Source organism: Bubalus bubalis, chromosome 20 (genome assembly GCF_019923935.1).
Source record: "Bubalus bubalis isolate 160015118507 breed Murrah chromosome 20, NDDB_SH_1, whole genome shotgun sequence".
NCBI classification, from domain to species: Eukaryota; Metazoa; Chordata; class Mammalia; order Artiodactyla; family Bovidae; genus Bubalus; species Bubalus bubalis.
In genome coordinates, this window is record NC_059176.1 from 2061648 (window position 1) to 2081000 (window position 19353).

Below are 19353 nucleotides of genomic sequence, written 5' to 3' on the forward strand. Positions count from 1 at the left end.
CCAGGAAGGTGGGCAAGAGGCCCATGTGGCTCCAGCAGAGAAAGCCTGGTTTGGTGGGGGTAGAGGTACAGAAGAGCCAGGGATTCGGGCGGAGGAGAACCAGGGGACTGGCAGGGGCTAATCCTAAAGATTTTGGCCTTTTCTCTGAGTGGGTTGAGTTTGGCACACAGACAGTGAAATAACAATACCTGGCTCCTATTTTAACAGGATGGCTCTGATCAGGTAAAGTGGGGTGGAATGATGGGGGCTCAGACACAGCAGAAAAGCAGGGAGACCACCTAACAGAGCACCATATAACCAAGGCCAGAGACGACATCGCTCAGACCAGAGGGGCAGCAGTAAAAGTGGAGCCAGAAGAATATGCTGTCATTATTGGACCCGGCGTATGTAAAATAACCAGCTTCCCTGGTGGCTCAGATGGTAAAGAATCCTCCTGCAATGCAGGAGACCTGGGTTGGGAAGATCCCCTGGAGGAGGGCAGGATAACCCACTCCAGTATTCTTGCCTGCAGAATCCCACAGACAGAGGAGCCTGACAGGCTACAGTCCATGGGGTCACAAAGAGTCAGACACGACTGAGTGACAGAGGAGTCAAGAATGAGTTCATTTTGATATATGGCAAAACCAATACAATATTGTAAAGTTAAAAAATAAAATAAAATTTTAAAAAATAAAAAAATAAAAAAGAATTAGTTCAAGGCTCCAGCTTCCAGTTAGATGGGTAAGCACACCGCACCCACACAGAAGGGAGCTGTGACTCCCGGCAGAATGCCTCCGCAGCTGCTGCGGGACGCTGACCAATAAGCGGTACCGGGCAGACGAGGGAGAGACGAGAATGCAGAGCGCTCACCAGGCACAGTGCATCCTGTTTAGCTCTGGCAGCCCCTGGCCTGAACTCCCCACACTACAAAATGCACGTGGGCCCTGGCACAGGCAGAGGTGTAGGGGCACTGATTTCCTTTAGGATGGACTGGTTTGCAGTCCATGGGACTCTCAGGTCTTCTCCAGGACCACAATTCGAAATCAATTCTTTGGCACTCAGCTTTCTTTATGGTCCAGCTCTCACATCCATACATGACTACAGGAAAAACCACCACTTTGACTACATGGACCCTTGTCGGCAGCACAAACTCTCATGGCCCTTTTTCTTAATCTATCCACTGCTCGGCCTAGAGGGCAGAGGCTGCTGCAGGAAGTGCTTGGCAGAACAGGACAAGAAAGCCCCGGCTTCCAGCCAGAGGACCGGGAGAGGGAGGCCCTGGGCGGGACAGCACGTGGGACGCTGCAGACCCCCGGGAACCTCTAGGAACTGCTGTGCTCACCCGGGCTGGGCGCACGGCACCAAGCCCAGACAGCCCGGCACAGACTTGGAGAACTGAGGACAGATCCAGACAGCCCTGCCGAGGCTCGGAGGCCCCAATGGGCCTCGGATCGCTGCCCACAGGAGGCTGGGTGGAACCTGCAGCCCCACAGGGTGTGACAAGACCCAGGGCCCATGATATGAGGATACTCCAAGCGCCCAGGGCACGCCCACAGGGACTGCACTAGGAGTCAGGAGCGCTGCTGGGCGAAGCGACAACCACTGACTTTGGATAATGGCTATCCAACCTGGGGACCCCCCACCTCACACCAACCGCTAATCAACTCCAAACCAACTACACCCAGGGGGTACTTATTTTTTAAGCCTAAAACGCTGATCTTTCCCTATGTCATAACTTTGGAGTAAAGAAGGCTTTAAACAAGAACACAAAAAAGGAAAATATTAATGAACGAGTTATAAAACTGTGAACACGTCTACCAAGGTCAAGGGCAAGAACAGAGGCCACCTGAGAGCTGCACCTACCTGGGCACACGCTGTGAGTTTCTCCCGCCAGGGAGACACGAGCGCAGCCCGATGAAAACGCAGGTTTTAGTGTGAGACGTCTTATGGAGGGAATAATACTGGGAAAGGAAATTCAACATCAGTTTCTCAAATGGTGACTGCATCTTTAACAGACAAAAAAAAAAAAAGAACCAACAATCCAGAACTTTGAGATCAGTAGCAAAGGAATTAAAAACAGGAAGACAGTAGTCTCCTTACAATGAAAACCCTGCCTCTAATTGCAACAGAAAGCTGCTGAGAACTGTGTAAGGCGGCCCTCGTCGTAAACATACAAAATCTGCTTATACACAACCTGGCTCCTTAGCCTGCCCTTCAGGATTCCAAAGTTTTGTCTTTTTAGACTTAAATTTAAGTACTTCCTTATACATCTTACACTTTTACACACACACACACACACACACACACTAGGGATGATATGATCCTATCTCACGTTGTCTTATAAAATGTTCTACAATTCAGCCAAGATGTAGCCTAGAAAACCATGACAGTGACCAAAAAGGAATTAACCTGCTTCACAGTTCAAGTTTTATGTCTTCCACACAAAACAGCTTCATGAGGTTACAATTAATTAGAAAAAATTCACTTATTCAACTTACTAAAATGTTTGATGAATAAAATCCAACATTATTCTGATTATACTCTGATGAACAGGCAGGATTAATGCAAAAGTACTTCCTTACCTGGATCTACAAATACTTCTGTTCTCTATCTACATTACAGTAGGGGAACTGCTATAATCAGAGAATGACATTTGGGCTCTATTTCAATCTAATGACCTCAGGAGCGAGGACAGAAAAAACAAAATTTGTAATACTACAGGCGGCACACCCTAAGTATTAGAAAAACTGGCTTATCCGAGGAAGATCAAAGGAAAACGTACTGAATGTGAGTCCAGGTGGTAGGAAACGTTCTGTCAAGGTCAGACTTGGGCAAGCCTCGATAGCCAGCTAGGTGCTAACAGGTCAAGGGGAGGCGGGAGACCGCCCCTCGAGAAGTTCTCTGTGTGGCTTGCTCAGTGACCCTTAGGTCTCTGCTCCAAGGACAGCCCGTCCCCAGGAAGGCCTTCCCCAACCCCCGCAGCCAACCAGGGAGGCCCGAGTGTGCCAGGACCAGCACACTGACCCTCGGGGGCTCGGGTTCGTCTGCCCACGGGGCCCGCAGGGCAGGGAACGCTCAATCTGTCCACCGCTGCCTCCCATGGCCCCCCAGTCCCCGACATGCACCCGGGCCTGGCACAGTCGGGCACAGTCAAGGGTACCCGCTGAGATAAGGAGAGCCGCAACCCCAGCGGGGGCAGAACAGACCTGGGCTCAAAGGACGGTAGTACAGCAGTGGAGAGAAATGCGACCAGAGCTCGAGCAAACAGGGGTCAACGGGAAATGATGTTTTTCCCTCAGACCGAAGAAAAAATTAGCTGGTATTTAAAACGGGCCCTGAAAAAGAGTTACAGCGTAGGTACACGGAAAAGTAAGACAAGCCCCTCAGCAGAGCCAGTGTGAGCGCAGCTGAAGGGTCACGCTGGGACAGACACCGGTATGCAAGCAAGGCAGCCCGGGACAGAAACGCGGGTCATCTTCCAACCCAATACAGCTCTGACGCTTCAGAGGCAAACGTGAAGAACCAAAGCAACGACAAGGAGGTTATTTAGAGGGAGAAGCTGCGTGGTTCACGGTGCTGTCAGGAGGAAATCCGAGAGGACAGCTCTGTCACGAGAAACTTTCCTCCCGTCCTTTGCACGGCGCTATACACGATGCAATGTGAAAACCTGCTCGTTACAGATAATGAATCCTGACATCTGGGTTTTCTAACATGTGAGTAACAGGAGCTGCAGGGTGACCACACGCATCCCTCTTTATCGTGCGTGACATGCAGGTCTGATGTGGATGAATGAGGTCTACTCGTCACAGTTCAGTTGAAGGAAAGAGCAACACAAGAAACACATATTATAAAAGGGAAGCGCTGTGCAGTCATTTAACACAGACCTAGAGAGTCAAGAACCTGTCCACACTTGAAGGAAAGACACACAGGCTCTCGGACAGAACGCCCTCACAAGGGCCTTACACGCCGGCACCACCCAACAGCAAGTGCACGCTTCACTCTCAGCTCCAGAAGAAAACACAGAAACTATTTTCTTTAATGAACTGTAAGATTTTGTTTTCAACTTTGTATGTTCTTATGTCTCTTTTTTTTTTCTGACCTTAATCAGTAGATTGCCTTATCACCATGCTTCTAGAGATGACAAAGTATAAAGTTATCTACTTCAGTGTATGTAATATATGTAATGCATTGCAACTTGTTTAAATATACAAATTTAAATACTATTTAGAAAAAAAACCAAAATGTGTACAGAATGTAACATTTGCTAAATATTTCACAGGACTAATATCTAGCATTCTTTGCCTATTTTGCACAACCGTAATGCGTTTTCTCAGAATGTATATCGTGTGTATATTGTGCGAAGAGTCAAGTCCGATCCCTTTCCCATGCTTTCATTAGCGGGGACAGTGACCTGACTTCCAAATGGCCTGAAAGTTAAGCTGAAGAATAAAAGCAACATGGTTATTTTTAGAGCTCTACAGGCATAAAAATACAGCACTAAACTGTGACCTGCAGCTACGCACACAGAGCATCACATCATGCGGCAGCCTTCACTTTAGCTGGGAGCGCATCTGTGGTGCTTCAGACGACCTTTCTTCATCTCTTCACCGAAGATATGTCTAAATGCATTTAGGACCAGAATCCGTGGCTGCCGGCATCTTTTTCAAAGAGACAGCTACATTCAGAAGGCAAAGCGTTATATAATTTGTAAAGATTAAATAGTGAGTTATTTTTGTCCTTTCTTCTAGGTTACTTACAAGGTGGATTAAGGAGCATTCTCTCCAAACGAAGACATCACGGCCTCATTCCTAACACAGAAAGTTATTTATTTTGAAGACGGTTTCAGTGGGGAAAGGAGGCAGCTCATTCTCTCAACAGGGGACCCATCCAGGAGGAGGAGACGTGCCTGTGTGAAGCACAGGTCCATCACCAATTCAAGTGAACTCTTTAGCAACAGGCCACGCTGGACCCAGCAACTTCACAGGTAACCTTTAAACCTTTTCTGTATAAAAGCTAAGTCAGAAGTCTGTTTGCAGACAGCACTTTCCTATATGTTAATATTACAGAGCCTCCTAAGAACTTTTAATAGCAGGTGTTAGTGTTATTTTCAGAAAGTGTTCGGTCTGTAGATTATCTCTGACTGTATTTCATTCCTGCTTAGCTACATAAAAGTATTTCGAAAGCCTGGTTTTTGGCACTGACCTAGTTAGAAATAATCCATTCTAATCTTATTCTGACCTGTATATCTAACCATGAAAAATTCATGCACTTTTCTGGCAAATTTACTGTAAAGAAACAAATATTTGCTGATCAGAACCATAACATTTTATGCAAGTAAACAAGTGAAAGCTTTTCCACAGGCTTAAAATGCCATTTTTTGGCTGGATGAAATGGCCAAAATATGATTCCTACAAATCCACACACTACCCTGACTCAGATGTAGTGACAAAGACTCTGCTTCGGGAATTAAAATGGCATCTGAAGGAACGGGAGAGACTGATGCAAGAGATCGAAAATGAGCAAAAAGTGAAAAAAACAGGTGTGGATTACAACTGGCTGAGAAGCTACCAGCATCCCCACACAGCCATTCCAGCTACTGAACAAAGACAACTCGAAGTTCTCTGCTCACAGGTTCAACCGTGCCAAACGGGAACTGTTCTCAGCAGGTACAACTCTACACTCTCTTCTCCTGATGTCTGCTGTCAGCTCTCAGCTCCTCTTACACTTAGAGTGGAGATCATTATTTATCATATAAGTCCTTTAATCTTGTGTATCAAATGCTCAGCAACCAAAATCCCTAAGAATGAGCTGGACAAGAAAAAAAAAATCTGTTGATATCTCCCTGGCTAGGAAATGTTTTAAAGTCACTTTCAAAATTTCTTCACTAGAAGCATAATTTTAAAGAAATGTGCAGTTTACACGGCTGCTGCTGCTAAGTCACTTCAGTCGTGTCCGACTCTGTGTGATCCCCTAGACGGCAGCCCACCAGGCTCCCTCATCCCTGGGATTCTCCAGGCAAAAACACTGGAGTGGGTTGCCATTTCCTTCTATAATGCATGAAAGTGAAAAGTGAAAGTGACGTCGCTCAGTCGTGTCCGACTCTTAGCGACCTCATGGATTGCAGCCTACCAGGCTCCTCCGTCCATGGGGTTTTCCAGGCAAGAGAACTGGAGTGGGACGCCATTGCCTTCTCCAGCAGTTTACGCTAAAGATGGATAACTACTATATGAGCACATTATTTAAGCTGAATTTTTGAGATAAAGGGTTATGACAAAAGATTTTCTGAACTGAATACTCACAAGTGTTTTGCCTCTAGATTTCGAGAAGTTCTGGCAGAAAATGATGTACTGCCATGGGAAATCGTCTACATCTTCAAGCAAGTTCTGAGAGACTTCCTGAGCAGCGCTGATGGGGGCAGTCAGCAGGAGTGCCTGGAAGGGTCCCAGAGCGCAGCCTGCCCTGTGCGCTCCGTGACCCCAGGGGGCAGCTCCGAGGGTCCAGAGAAAGATGAAATCCCCACCATCTCAAGTTATGTAGACAGAAACACAAAGAACAGGTTCCCAACATTCTCACATCGAATATGGAACCTACCGTACTACTACCCATCAAGTTAAGTTACCTATACCCAGAGAGAAGAGTTTTTTGGTGACCATCTTAGCATCAGAACTCTTAACATTAAGAGAAAGTGATGTGACTTGATGTTACTCTTTGTTGCAAGATCAGAAGCTAAAATTTCTGTGATGTAGCTGTTATTTGAAATAGTGTTCCTTTTCTAGCCACTTTTAAAATGCAATGTTTTCACTGAACAGTATGCTTTTAACTAAAATATTTCCTAAATATTTTGAAAAACTGTTTGAAGTATTTTCTTATACCTCAAACACAACTCACAGGAACTAAGTTTTATTCTGAAATTTGAAATATGAAATTTATATTAAAGTATGAAGTATAAAATTTGACAAATTAACTTTGACTTTTATTCTAAAAGGAAGCTATGTATTGAATAAAATAAATGATTGATGTGAATCTTACCTTTACAATATAAGACTGAGTCAATCATTCTCTGTGGGGGAAGGCGGCAGGGAGGGAGAAAACTATGTGTGGTCTGCAAGCAAAGCAGTGCTTTATCTCAACACTCAGATTCATCTTTAATCTCAACCAACATTAAGAGAAGTATAAAAACACAGATCTATACTATGAGTAAAAAGAAATGAACTGGTTTAACAACACTGGTAACTGCTACTCTCAAAGATAAACAATCAATGCTGATCTATACTTTAAACCAATACTGTGTTAGTCGCTCAGCCATGTCCGACTCTTTGCAACCCCACGGGCTGTAGCCTGCCAGGCTCCTCCATCCGTGGAATTCTCCAGGCAAGAATACTGGAGTGGGCAGCCATTGCCATCTCCAGGCCATCCTGGTGTCAACACGACCAGGGTTTAATAAGACAAGGTAAATGGAAACACACCCCAAGCAGACTTAAAGTAAAGACACCTTTCACTCCTGTTCCCTTTCTGTTTGGTTTTCAGAACATAACTATGGCTCTTTCCATCACTGTAAGAGTTCTCACAGAGTGAGAACTCTTTGTGGGAGAGAGAAATGCTCCCCAAAGTGCACAGCTGCTCATTGAGCAGTGAATGCAGGAAGCAGAAAAAAGAGGTCCGACACTGCATCAACGATGGAAACAGGGTTTTAAGTAATTTTTATGGGAGTCTCGTTGATTTACGATGCTGTGTTGGTTTCTGCTATACAGCAAACGGAATCAGTTACACATATACACAGACCCACCCTTTTTTGGATTATTTTCCCATAAAGACCATTACAGAGTATTGAGTAGATTTCCCTATGCTATATGGTAGGTCCTCACAGAATTTTTGTTTTAATAGAATTTGGAGTTTGTCTATGAAATTCAGTACTAGAACCGGCAGCCTCAGCATGTGTATCAGAAAATACACACCATGAAGAGGCTTAAAACATTTTCCTCCCACAAGGCACCTCAAACAGCCACTGCACAAAAGAAATGACCAAGTCTACAGCACTTTCAAGAAAGGGCAATCCTCTCTGTCCAGAAGGGAAGAAAATAAAGTTTTAAATATAGTTCGTATCAAAAAGCTTACAGTGACTGAAGAGGCTGTAGACGGTAGGTCATCCCAGCAGCCCAGGAAGAAGACGGACCCCCACCACTGAGTCGCCCATAAGGCACAAACCAGCTGTACACCCAGACCCGGCATGGGGTGGGAAACGCGCTGTCCTCGGCATTCTCAGCCTCCACCTCCCACTTTCGTCTTCGGCAATAACCCAATAACCACGTTTCCCGTGTCAGTATCAACGTATATAACTTAAAACTAGAGTTGTTTCTTAAAAACTGACAAATCAAGTAGAAAGTGTAACACAAGTAACTTCCTGAAATATTACTAGATGCACACATTTATACACGGGGCTATTTATAGTACTTTAAATCGGCAAAAGAATGAGGATTAAAAACATAAGTGGGTACAAACGCAGGGAGGAAAGCTTCAGGTACAGTTTACAAAGATGAAGTATCGGCACAGCAGCTAACAGTCTGAGCTTGGGAACAGTAAGGAATACACACACTAATCCACTAACAGGACTCTGGTAGCCTGACACACGGCCAGCTCTCGAAAGGCGGCACTGTTCCCCAGCTCGGCCCACCTAGGAACAGGCGGCCATGCCTCTCCACGCAGGCACTGCGCTGAGCACCGCATGCGTGTCCCACTCAGTCCTGAACTCGAAAGCAGGTGACGCTGTTCCCATCGGACAGATGAGCAGATGGCCTCACGCCTGTTCAAGGGCTCCCCAACAGCCTAGCGATGCTGCCTGGCAGAGCGGGGATGCACGCGAGCCGGGCAGGCCCCTCCAGCCCCAAATGCACACAGCCGGTTGCCTACCTGACACCTCCTCTTGGAGGCCCACGGGCAACTTAAAATCAACATGCTCTAAACCAAATCACAGAGGTTCGCTAACAGGATAAGTAAAATGCAGGAAAGGAACAGAGGAATCCAAACAGCACGCTTCACAGGCTAAGAGCGTAACTCAGCACTCCACCCAGTGTTTTCCAGTCGCTTCTCAGGAAATGACACTACTACCCATCCATCCAGTTTTACAAGCAGACATCTCAGAATCGTTCTGATCCCCTTGCTATGGTGCAGGAGCCAAAAAACACATCACAAACAAGACTGTGTGCGACAGCATACACCGTGAAACACACTCACTCTGGAAATACTTTATGGTTCAGTTGCCAGGGTATTACACACGCCCCGCCCCAACCTGAGGGAAATCAGCTCTGGTCAAAGGAGTGAAGACAGATTTCAGGCTTTATTGAAGACAGGAGCAAATGAGGAAGCAACTCTCATCGTTTTTAGAATAAAAATAACTGGGACCCACAAAGACAATTCATTCCCTCGGACACCTGAGTTCCCACTACATGCCAGGTACTGTGCTGAGGTGGAGACTCACTGAAAATCTCCACCCTCAAGGAGTTATGTGGGGAAAGCAACACAAAATAATTCCTTGAGAGCACTAAGAAATACACACTCAGGACACCAAGCACACGCTGCGTAAACAGGCTTCCCGCTGCCTTTCCTTGGCCCCGCTGGTGTCCCTCCTCAGCCGCCTTTGCACGTTTTATCTCACAACCTAAATGACCACGTGCTCCAGGCTCGGGGCTCCCTCACCCAGAGCCTTAAACTCCCACTGGTCCAGCCCCACAGCGAGCTTCTCTCGACTCCAGACCACCTGCACTTACCGTTATCTAATAGGAATTTCAAAGTTAGCTTGTTCGAGGTCAAGCTCCTGGTATTCCCCCCACGCCAGTTCTTCCTGCGGCCCGGCCTTCCTCAGCAGGTCCCAACAGCTTCCAAGGGCTCGGCCAGAAACCCGATGTCACCCATGCCTGCTTCCCCACTCCCATTAGGTATCTGATCTGGCTACAGAGTTCCAGCCTCTTAATAACACATCCTGAATCCCACCGTCGCTCACCACCTCCACTGCCACTGTCCTGGTCTATACCCCTGTCCTCTCTCCTGCTTGGATGATGTGTTACTGAGGACCCTCCAGAGAAACAGAGCCAACAGGATACGCGTTGATAAAAGTTGATACCTGACCTCCCTGTTTCTGCCCCAGCCCCATTCAATTCATTCAACTAGCAGCCATCCTGCTGGAGTGGGAACCATACAGGCGGCCACGCACAAAGCCTCCAGGCGCCCTCCAGTGACCCCGGACGTCTCGGGTGGGGCAGCTTCTCACTGAGACCGCAGACGGAACCCGTGACCCGGCGCCTGCAGCTGCACATGGAAGACACAGACACTCAAGTACTTTCCCAATGAATGGGGAAATTACCTACTAACTTATATCCATTAAATAGAAGGTTTTTAAAAAACAGGGACTTCGTGGGTGAAGAGAAAACAGAACTCCTTAGACGGTAACACAAGCAAACACTAACATCTATGCGAGGCCTGGACACGGAAAGGCAGGGCCAAAAGCAAAAGGTCGTATGCTGTGGAGTCAAACACACCCACTGTCCAGCCTATCAGATACCCGCGCTGGGAGCAGCTTCCCAACGCAGCTGAGGAAGCCCAGGGGCAGCTGTAAGACAGGACCAGCCTCGTCTGTCAGAAGGACGGACTGCTTGCGTGGCCTGTGTCACGTGCAAAATGCCCAACGCAGCAGGCACTCAACCGACAGAACAGCACACCAGGAAGGAAATGGGAAACCAAGAGAAAAGGAAACTGGATAAAGGCACCAGACGGTGGCCATCTGAAAGCTTCCGTAGAGGCGTCTCTGGGATCAAGCACGCCTTAAGGTGCTGAAGAGTCAAGAGATAAAAGTGGGAGCTGAGCGAGCTGGGAGTGAGCCAGGAGTCTGAGCTTTGCAGACAGACCAGCCCTGGGCAGAGGATGGGGTGGCCAGCTCCCAGCCTCAAGCTGAGGGCCAGGCCCTGAGTTCCAAAGGAAAGCCCGCAGACAACCGTGGAAGAAAACGCTCGAAATGCCTAACACAGTCACAAAGTATTTCCTTTTTCACATGCCAAGGTGAAGAAAGAGAATGTAAAAATAAAAGAAAACATACCCCACAATCAGCACCAAGGAGCAAAAACACAATACCATGTGGGAAACAAGACAGGAGGAAATCCACATCACTGAGCGCATCATCTGCAAACCACTCACCCTCCCAACTCGGGGCCATCTCTGGCCGCTCACCACAGGGCCTCAGGCGCGGCTTCCTTCCAGAAGGAAACGCACAGTGTGACTGTACTCACCACCCAGACATGCATCCATCTTACAGAGCAACTCTTGTCTGAACTATCGTGATGCATACTGGAATTTTCTGTTGCTCCGTTTTTAAATGCTAGTGGTCATGACTCTTGCGGCTCATTGAACTGACTGAGCAGCACCCACAGACTAGACTCCAATGACTCATGCGCGCTACTCTTCCCACCTTAGGGACTGATCCCCTCTAGTAAGGCTTCACTGTGTGATACCCTACACTGATAAAGCCTGTCTTCCTCTGCATCAAATGTTTTCTCCCAACATCGACACTCTCCTGCACAGAGAAGACATCAGTCAGAAGCCTCTGCGCGGCCGCCATACCAGGCGACAGCTTCTCGTGTCTGAATCCCAGCTCCACCCCTCTGTCAGCTTCCGGCCGCTGCCACAGTCAGCACGAGCACTCAGTTTAGAACAGCACACACATGTTACTCTCAGTTTCTGTGAGCCACGCGTCCAGGTGGACCCAACCGGGCCCTCTGCTTTGTTGTGGTTGTTCAGTCATCAAGTCATGTCTGACTTGTTGCGACCCCATGAACTGACGCAAACCAGGCTTCCCTGTCCTTCACCATCTCCCAGAGCTTGCTCAAACTCATGTCCACTGAGTCAGTGATGCCATCCAACCATCTCATCCTCTGTCTCTCCCTTCTCCTCCTGTCCTCAATCTTTTCCAGCATCAGGGTCTTTTCCAATGAATCAGCTCTTCACATCAGATGGCCAAAGTATTGAAGCTTCAGCATCAGTCCTTCCAATGAACATTCAGGGTTCCCTTTAGGATTGACTGGTCTCATCTCCTTGCTGTCCAAAGGACTCTCAGAGTGTTCTCCAACACAATTCAAAAGTATCAAGTCTCTGGCACTCCAGCGATGACAAACTTAGTGTACTGAAAAGCAGAGGCATCACTTTGCCAACAACAGTGCCTTCAGTCAAAGCTACGGTCTCCCAGTAGCCACGTGCGGCTGTGAGAACTGCACTGCACTATGGTTTGCCTTGGAAATGAACTGAGATCGTTCTGTCATTTGTGAGAGTGCACCCAAGTACTGCATTTCAAACTCTTTTGTTGACTATGAGGGCTACTCCACTTCTAAGGGATTCTTGCCCACAGTAGTAGATATTATGGTCATGTGAATTAAATTCACCCATTCCCATCCATTTTTAGTTCACTAATTCCTAAAATGTCAATTTTCACCTAAATGTTGCCATCTCCTGTTTGACCACTTCCAATTTACTTTGATTTACAGACCTAACATTCCAGGTTCCTATGCAATACTGTTCTTTACAGCATCAGACTTTAGTTTCACCACCAGACACATCCACAACTGGGCATAGTTTCCACTTTGGCTCAGCCTCTTCATTCTTTCTGGAGCTACGTCACTCTTAGGCATACTGAACACCTACTGACCTGGGGAGGGGGGTTCATCTTTCAGTGTCATAATTTTTTGCCTTTTCACTGGTGGTAGGCAAACATCTGGAGAAGGCAATGGCAGCCCACTCCAGTACTCTTGCCTGGAAAATCCCATGGACGGAGGAGCCTGGTAGGCTGCAGTCCATGGGGTCGCGCAGAGTTGGACACGACTGAAGCGACTTAGCAGCAGCAGCAGCAGGCAAACATCTACTGCATTTACAAAATAATTTTACATGCTGATTGTAATAATTTTAAAAATGGGACTTACATTTTATCTTTTTTCATTTTATTACTCTGAAAATTCATTTTTATTGACTTTACAATAGTCTTAGCCCATGAAGAATTGAAAATTTTTAAAACTGGTCCTTAGCAGTTAAAAGGACATTTAAATCCGTGCTTGTCATTTCTGACAAAGTCAGTCATAATTTACTTCAACAACCAGTTATTTGAAAGTGATACCGTCCTGTCCATCAAGTCTAGGGAGCACAGGGCAGAGCAGAGCGGCGGGTGGGCCGAGGGTGGGCCCGACAGACCTTGATGCATTCAGACAATGGAATCATTTGCCACAGCAATTCAGGGAAACAAAATGTGTGAAAATGAAACAGAACAGCAACTCAAAAGCTGTATCACAGTTTCTTTGTCCCCTCCCTGCCCCCAAGAAACAAATTTACCAAAGATCCCAAGTCCCACTTGGCTTTACAAAGGCTGGAAACAGCCCATGAGACCCTGACTCAGGCTCGAGTCCATCCACTAGATCAAAGGGTAGGGGTGAGGGGCAATGAACAAGAATAGCTTTAAGAAGTTTTAAAAACAAAACCACCATCTCAACTGTAAAGGGGGTTGAACTTGAGGGGAAGGGGCCAAGCAGTGCTACAGATTCCCCAGGTGCGAAGAGGTGCTTCCACTCTGCTTTTCTTTAAAGAGCAAGCAGGTGTTTCTACTGACCAGATCTGCCTCTGCTGCTGCTGCTAAGTCGCTTCCATCGTGCCCGACTCTGTGCGACCCTATAGACGGCAGCCCCGCCTGGGATTCTCCAGGCAAGAACACTGGAGTGGGTTGCCATTTCCTTCTCCAATGCATGAAAGTGAAAAGTGAAAGTGAAGTCGCTCAGTCATGCCCGACTCTTAGCGACCCCATGGACTGCAGCCTACCAGGCTCCTCCATCCATGGGATTTTCCAGGCAAGAGTACTGGAGTGGGGTGCCACTGCCTTCTCCAACTGACCAGATGTAGGTCTCCTCAAAACGCAGGCGTCCTCTTGCTTTATTTCCACCAAGATCACGTGAACAGATTTCACTGCACTCCCGCGGAAGAGAAATGGGAGAAGGAGCACTAACGAAACTGCACAAGATGCAGCACTGCTGCTCCTGGGCACTTACCCGGCGAGCTGACGCTTCCGAGCCCACAAAACCTGCACAAGAACGTTTGCAGCAGCATCATTCACGACTGCCAAAACTGGGATCCACCAAGATATTGTTCAGTGGTGATCCGACAGACCATGGTGCGGTCAGACAATGGAATATTACTCAGCACTTAAAAAGAAATGAGTAATCAAGCCCTGGAAAGACATGTCAGAACTTTAAGTGCATAATACTAAGTGCAAGAAGCCAATCTGAAAAGGTCACATACAGCAGGATAACAACGATTGTTTAGTTGCTCGGTCGTATCTGACTCTTTTGCAACCCCATGGACTGTAGCCCGCCAGACTCTGTCCATGGGATTTCCCAGGCAAGAATACTGGAGTGGGTTGCTAATTCCTTCTCCAGAGGAATCTTCCCCTCCCAGGGATCAAACCTGGGTCTCCTGCATTGGCAGGCAGATTCTTTACCACTGGGCCACCACAGGGAAGCAACTATAAGGCAGTGTGAAAAACGCAAAACTAGAAACAAGAAAAAGATTAGTGGCTGCCTACCCACTGGGGATGGGGAGTGGGGCAAAGAGGGATGAGCAGGCAGAACACGGGATTTTTTTCAGCAGGGGAACTACTGTTTTGATAGTAATGGTGGATACATATTGTCATGCTTTGTCCAAACCCACAGACTGTACACCACCAAGAATGAATCCTCTGTCTTATCTATGGATTTAGTTAATAATGATGTATCTATTGGAGAAGGAAACGGCAACCCACTCCAGTATTCATGCCTGGAAAATCCCATGGACTGAGGAGCCTGGTGGGCTACAATCCATGGGGTCGCAAAGAGTCGGGCACGACTGAGCGACTTGTGTGTTTGTGTGTGTGTGTGTGTGTGTGTGTGTGTGTGTGTGTGTGTGATGTATCTATTGGTTTGCCAGCAAATAGATGAGGAAAATGGGGAAATAGGGTGAGATTTCATTTTCTTGGGCTCCAAAATAAATTCCAGTTGTAACAAACATACAAATATACCATACAAAAGCAAGATACTAACAATGAGGGAAACTGTTGGAGCAGCAGGAGATACTTGGGACTCTACTTTCTGTTCAATTTTCCTGTAAATTTAAACTGCTCTAAAAAATAATAATAAAGCCTATCAATAAAAAGATTTTTCACTGACCCTAACTCTGGGGAGGTTCCACTCCTGGTGGAGAAATTTAACCTGGTCCAGGCCACGGACTGGGGCTTGTCTGATGCCCTGTTACCTCACCAGAGGCCAAGGCCAGGGACGTGGTCTCACAGGGTGGGGAGGACCCAGGTCCTGGAAGCCCAGGCCCACAACTGCGCCCACCCGTCTCTCTCCTCCCCAGCCTCCTACCTCCATGGTAGTGCCTGCATGGCCTGGGCCTCGGCTGGAGCCTGCTCCTGGTCTTGGTTCTGGGCCTCGGCCTGGGCCTGGGCCAGGACCGGAGCCTCAGCTGGGGCCTCAGCCTGGCCCTCAGCCTCAGGGTCAGAGCTGAGGGCCGCATCCCTGCGCTGTGCCTCGTCCCGGGCAGCCTCGGCTGGGAAGGCAGGTGGCGAGCCGAGGAGCTCCACATTGGTCACCATCTTGCCGATGGTAAACCAATCATTGATTTGGTCGAGGGTGAGCTTGCGCAGCATGTTCGCAGCCGGGCCTGCGCGCCGCTCAACCGCCGGTCAGAGAAGCGTGAACAGGCGAGGCGGGAACCTGGCTGCACGACCAAGAGACGGCGAGCCCATGGCCCCGCCCCGCCGCAAGCCCTCCAATCAGAGCCCTCCACAAGGCACACTGCCTCAACCTCACGCAGCTGGCCCCACCCCACCACAAGCCCTCCAATCAGAGCCCTCCACGCACCGGGGCTGCTGGGAGCTTGTGGCGCCAAAGGACCCCGTGGCACCGACGCACTGCGCTAGGCATGTTGGGAGCGCTGCTCTTCCGCCCGCACAGAGGCTGCGTGACTCGGGGTTCGGCCGTCCATTACCAAAATTGGGGAAATGAGGCCTTCAGGGTCCCTCGGCCATGTGGAGGTGGGCCCAGCGTCAGGGGCCTGTAGATGTGCAAGACCAGCGCCCCCAGTGTCTCTCCAGCCTCCCCCTCGGGGCTACTCCATCTAAGGCCTGGCGATCTGGGCCGAGAAGGAACAGAAGTTTATTGCGGACCTCCTGTGCGCCTGGCCCAGTGCACGGTCGCAGTGATAGACCTCAGGGTGAGGAAGATGAAAGGCAAACCAGAGCCTGCTAACCTCAGACACCTTGCACCTAATTTGGGGAAAGGAGCAAGAAAGCTAGGGAAGGTTTCTTGGAGAAAAGGACACCTAAGTGGACACCTGGGGGAGAACCGATAACAAGCCGGGTGAAGGAGGACTTGGAGGGGAGGTAATCCGCTGATGAAGGCAGGGGGCTCTGGGAGCTGAGAGGATCTGGACGAAATTTAGCGTGGCCGGAACTTGACTGGCAGCAACTTGAGTTGCGTCTTCCTTGAGTGGTTTTTCCAGTGGTCATGTGTGGATGTGAGAGTTGGACTGTGAAGAAGGCTGAGCGCTGAAGAATTGATGCTTTTGAACCGTGGTGTTGGAGAAGACTCTTGAGAGTCCCTTGGACTGCAAGGAGATCAGCCCTGGGATTTCTTTGGAAGAAATGATGCTAAAGCTGAAAGTCCAGTACTTTGGCCACCTCATGCGAAGAGTTGATTCATTGGAAAAGACTCTGATGCTGGGAGGGATTGGGGGCAGGAGGAGAAGGGGATGACAGAGGATGAGATGGCTGGATGGCATCACTGACTCGACGGACGTGAGTCTGAGTGAACTCCGGGAGTTGGTGATGGACAGGGAGGCCTGGCGTGCTGTGATTCATGGGGTTGCAAAGAGTTGGACACGCCTGAGCGACTGAACCGAACTGAGTTCATCTTCCTTCCTAAATCCATTTCTCGGAGGCAGTGTCCTCCCCACAGCTGCACAGAAACAGGTGGTAAGAGGTTCACATTTGGAGATTATCAGCAAATGGATGGTGGTTAAAACCCTCAGAGCAGCTGAAAAGGTCCAGGCCAGAGCGAGAGGAAGTGGACAGAAGCTAGGAAACAGCCTGAAAGAAGAGGCAGAGAGGACAAAACCAGCAAAGATACTGACGTTACTGCCTGCCCACCTTAATATCATCAGTGCCCAGTGCAGTGTCGGGCACCATGTGGGCTCCCAGAAGCAGTGTGAAAGAGTGCCTGAGCAGCATGAAGAGCATGTACTGATCAACAGTGTGAGAGCCAATCAGTTCAGGACTGGGAAATACCCAATGAGTGGCAGTTAAGAGGTCAGCCTGAGAGCAGTGCAGGCAGAAGTCAGACTAGACGCGGTTGAACTACTGGTTTCTTACAAAAAATGAACCCAACATGGTACTGAGCTAGCAGTTCCAGGTCCTAACTTGGCCACACCACCAACATATTATGAGATCTGGGCCTTGGATTTTTGGCTGATCCAAATACTGAACCATCAAAAGTATGCCTCACACGTACACATTTGTGGGCAAGGGAAAGACAAGAAAATGTGATCATAAACTCATTGAGACTCTCTGTACGTCGTTCAACATTGATTGAAAAACACTACAAGTTTGGTGAAAGCTAGCACATGTTCGAATTTTGCAAGATAGGCTGTTGTTCAGTTGCTCAGTCATGTGCAACTCTGTGACCCCATGGACTGCAGCACACCAGGCTTCCCTGTCCTTCACTGTCTCCCAGAGTTTGCTCAAACTCCTGTCCATTGAGTAGGTGATGCCATCCAACCATGTCATCTTCTGTCATCCACTTCAATAACTGCAAATCCTATTTGTGTTCCCTAGTACATTATTAGTACATGACTACTACAAGGAGACGGAGAAGGCAATGGCACCCCACTCCAGTACTCTTGCCTGGAAAATCCCATGGATGGAGGAGCCTGGTAGGCTGCAGTCCATGGGGTTGCTAGGAGTCGGACACGACTGAACGACTTCACTTTCACTTTTCACTTTCATGCATTGGAGAAGGAAATGGCAATCCACTCCAGTGTTCTTGCCTGGAGAATCCCAGGGACAGGGGAGCCTGGTGGGCTGCCGTCTAAGGGGTCGCACAGAGTCGGACATGACTGAAGCGACTTAGCAGCAGCAGCAGTACAAGGAGATACAACCAGTCCATCCTCAAGGAAATCAGCCCTGAATGTTCATTGGAAGGACTGATGTTGAAGCTGAAACTCTAATACTTTGGCCACCTGATGCAAAGAACTAACTCATTTGAAAAGACCCTGATGCTGGGAAAGATTGAAGGCGAGAGGAGAAGGGGACAATAGAGGATGAGATGGTTGAATGGCATCACTGACTCAATGGACATGAGTTTGAGTAAACTCCAGGAGTTTACTGGAGACCAGAAGTCTCCAGGCTTCTCTGTCCATGGGATTTCTGAGGCAAGAAAACTGGAGCATGTTGCCATTTCCTTCTCCAGGGGATCTTCCCGACCCAGGGATCAAAACTGTGTCTCCTGCATTGGCAGGTAGGTTCTTTAACACTGAGACACCACGGAAGTCCAAAAACTGGATTAAGCACTACAGTATTTTATAACAACAGAAGGCAGCTGAAGATACTGCATGCAAACAGACAATATGATACATAACCCCTGGGGGAGGAGTCAGCAGGGCATGTGGCCGAGGTCACCTGTTTAGACTAAGAGCCTTTCAATGGACTGCTGGATAGATTGGATCTGCAGCTTCAGTTGTGAGCCTTCTTTGAGGATGACAGACAAGTGATGACAGGTCTGGAAATGCCACAGGCTTGCCCCAGGGCCTGCTTTGAGCCCCTTCCTTTCACTAGTAGTTCTTGGCCCTCTTTAGTCACTTGGCCCAGCTCATCCAGCATTCCTGCCCGAAGTCCAGAGTTCACAAGAGGCAGCTTGATAGTTCTGCATAGGCACGTGGACACCTAGGTCAGGGCACCTGGGAAGGCCCCAGAGTGGGCCTTGGTGGAGGTTTCACATATTTGCGTTCCCAGAGCTGGTGGGGCTGCAGGCCCAAAGGGAAAACAGCAGAAGACGGTTACAAATCATGTTGATGCCATGAGCAGGAGAAGCTTTGCCCAAAAGACTCCTATCTTCACTGACCCTCCTCAGCCACAAAATATAGCACTTTGTGCTTTGAATAAATCTGCTGGGATGGCCCATTCTTTAAACATTGTTTTCTTTGAACATGGGCCATGTTTCTTGCGGGCCATGTTGGATTAGCGACTAAAGACATTAAAATTCTGTTGATCTCAAGTGGAGTTTTAAGTTGAAATGATTTGTCTTGAAATAACTCCTTGAGGTTTTT

The 19353-nt window shown here is 48.3% G+C and overlaps 2 protein-coding genes across 8 annotated transcripts in view; one reads left to right on the forward strand and one right to left on the reverse strand.

The window, feature by feature from the left end:
* TDRD9 (tudor domain containing 9) overlaps positions 1–15810 on the reverse strand; it is a 111944-nt gene extending 96134 nt beyond the window's left edge. For 6 of the 7 annotated variants that reach the window (XM_044932825.1, XM_025271108.2, XM_044932824.1 and 3 more), the window contains exon 1: positions 15396–15808. In XM_044932825.1, coding sequence (XP_044788760.1) covers positions 15396–15679 — 284 coding nt within the window. In that variant the 5' untranslated portion in view covers positions 15680–15808. Of the gene's footprint in view, positions 1–15395 lie in introns of all 7 variants that reach the window. The other variant, XM_025271107.2, reaches the window with a different exon arrangement.
* RD3L (RD3 like) lies at positions 4476–6890 on the forward strand. Its single transcript, XM_006079018.3, has 3 exons — positions 4476–4963; positions 5340–5645; positions 6296–6890. The coding sequence occupies exons 2-3, from the start codon at positions 5347–5349 to the stop codon at positions 6591–6593; spliced, it is 597 nt and encodes a 198-aa protein (XP_006079080.1). The 5' UTR covers positions 4476–4963; positions 5340–5346; the 3' UTR covers positions 6594–6890.
* Positions 15811–19353: the final 3543 nt, after the last annotated feature.

Excerpts from the sequence above, each read along its gene's own strand:
- RD3L (XM_006079018.3), top strand. The coding sequence starts at position 5,347 with ATGCCATTTTTTGGCTGGATGAAATGGCCAAAATATGATTCCTACAAA. Across the intron at positions 5,646-6,295 it reads ACGGGAACTGTTCTCAGCAG|ATTTCGAGAAGTTCTGGCAG; the intron begins GTACAACTCTAC and ends TTTTGCCTCTAG.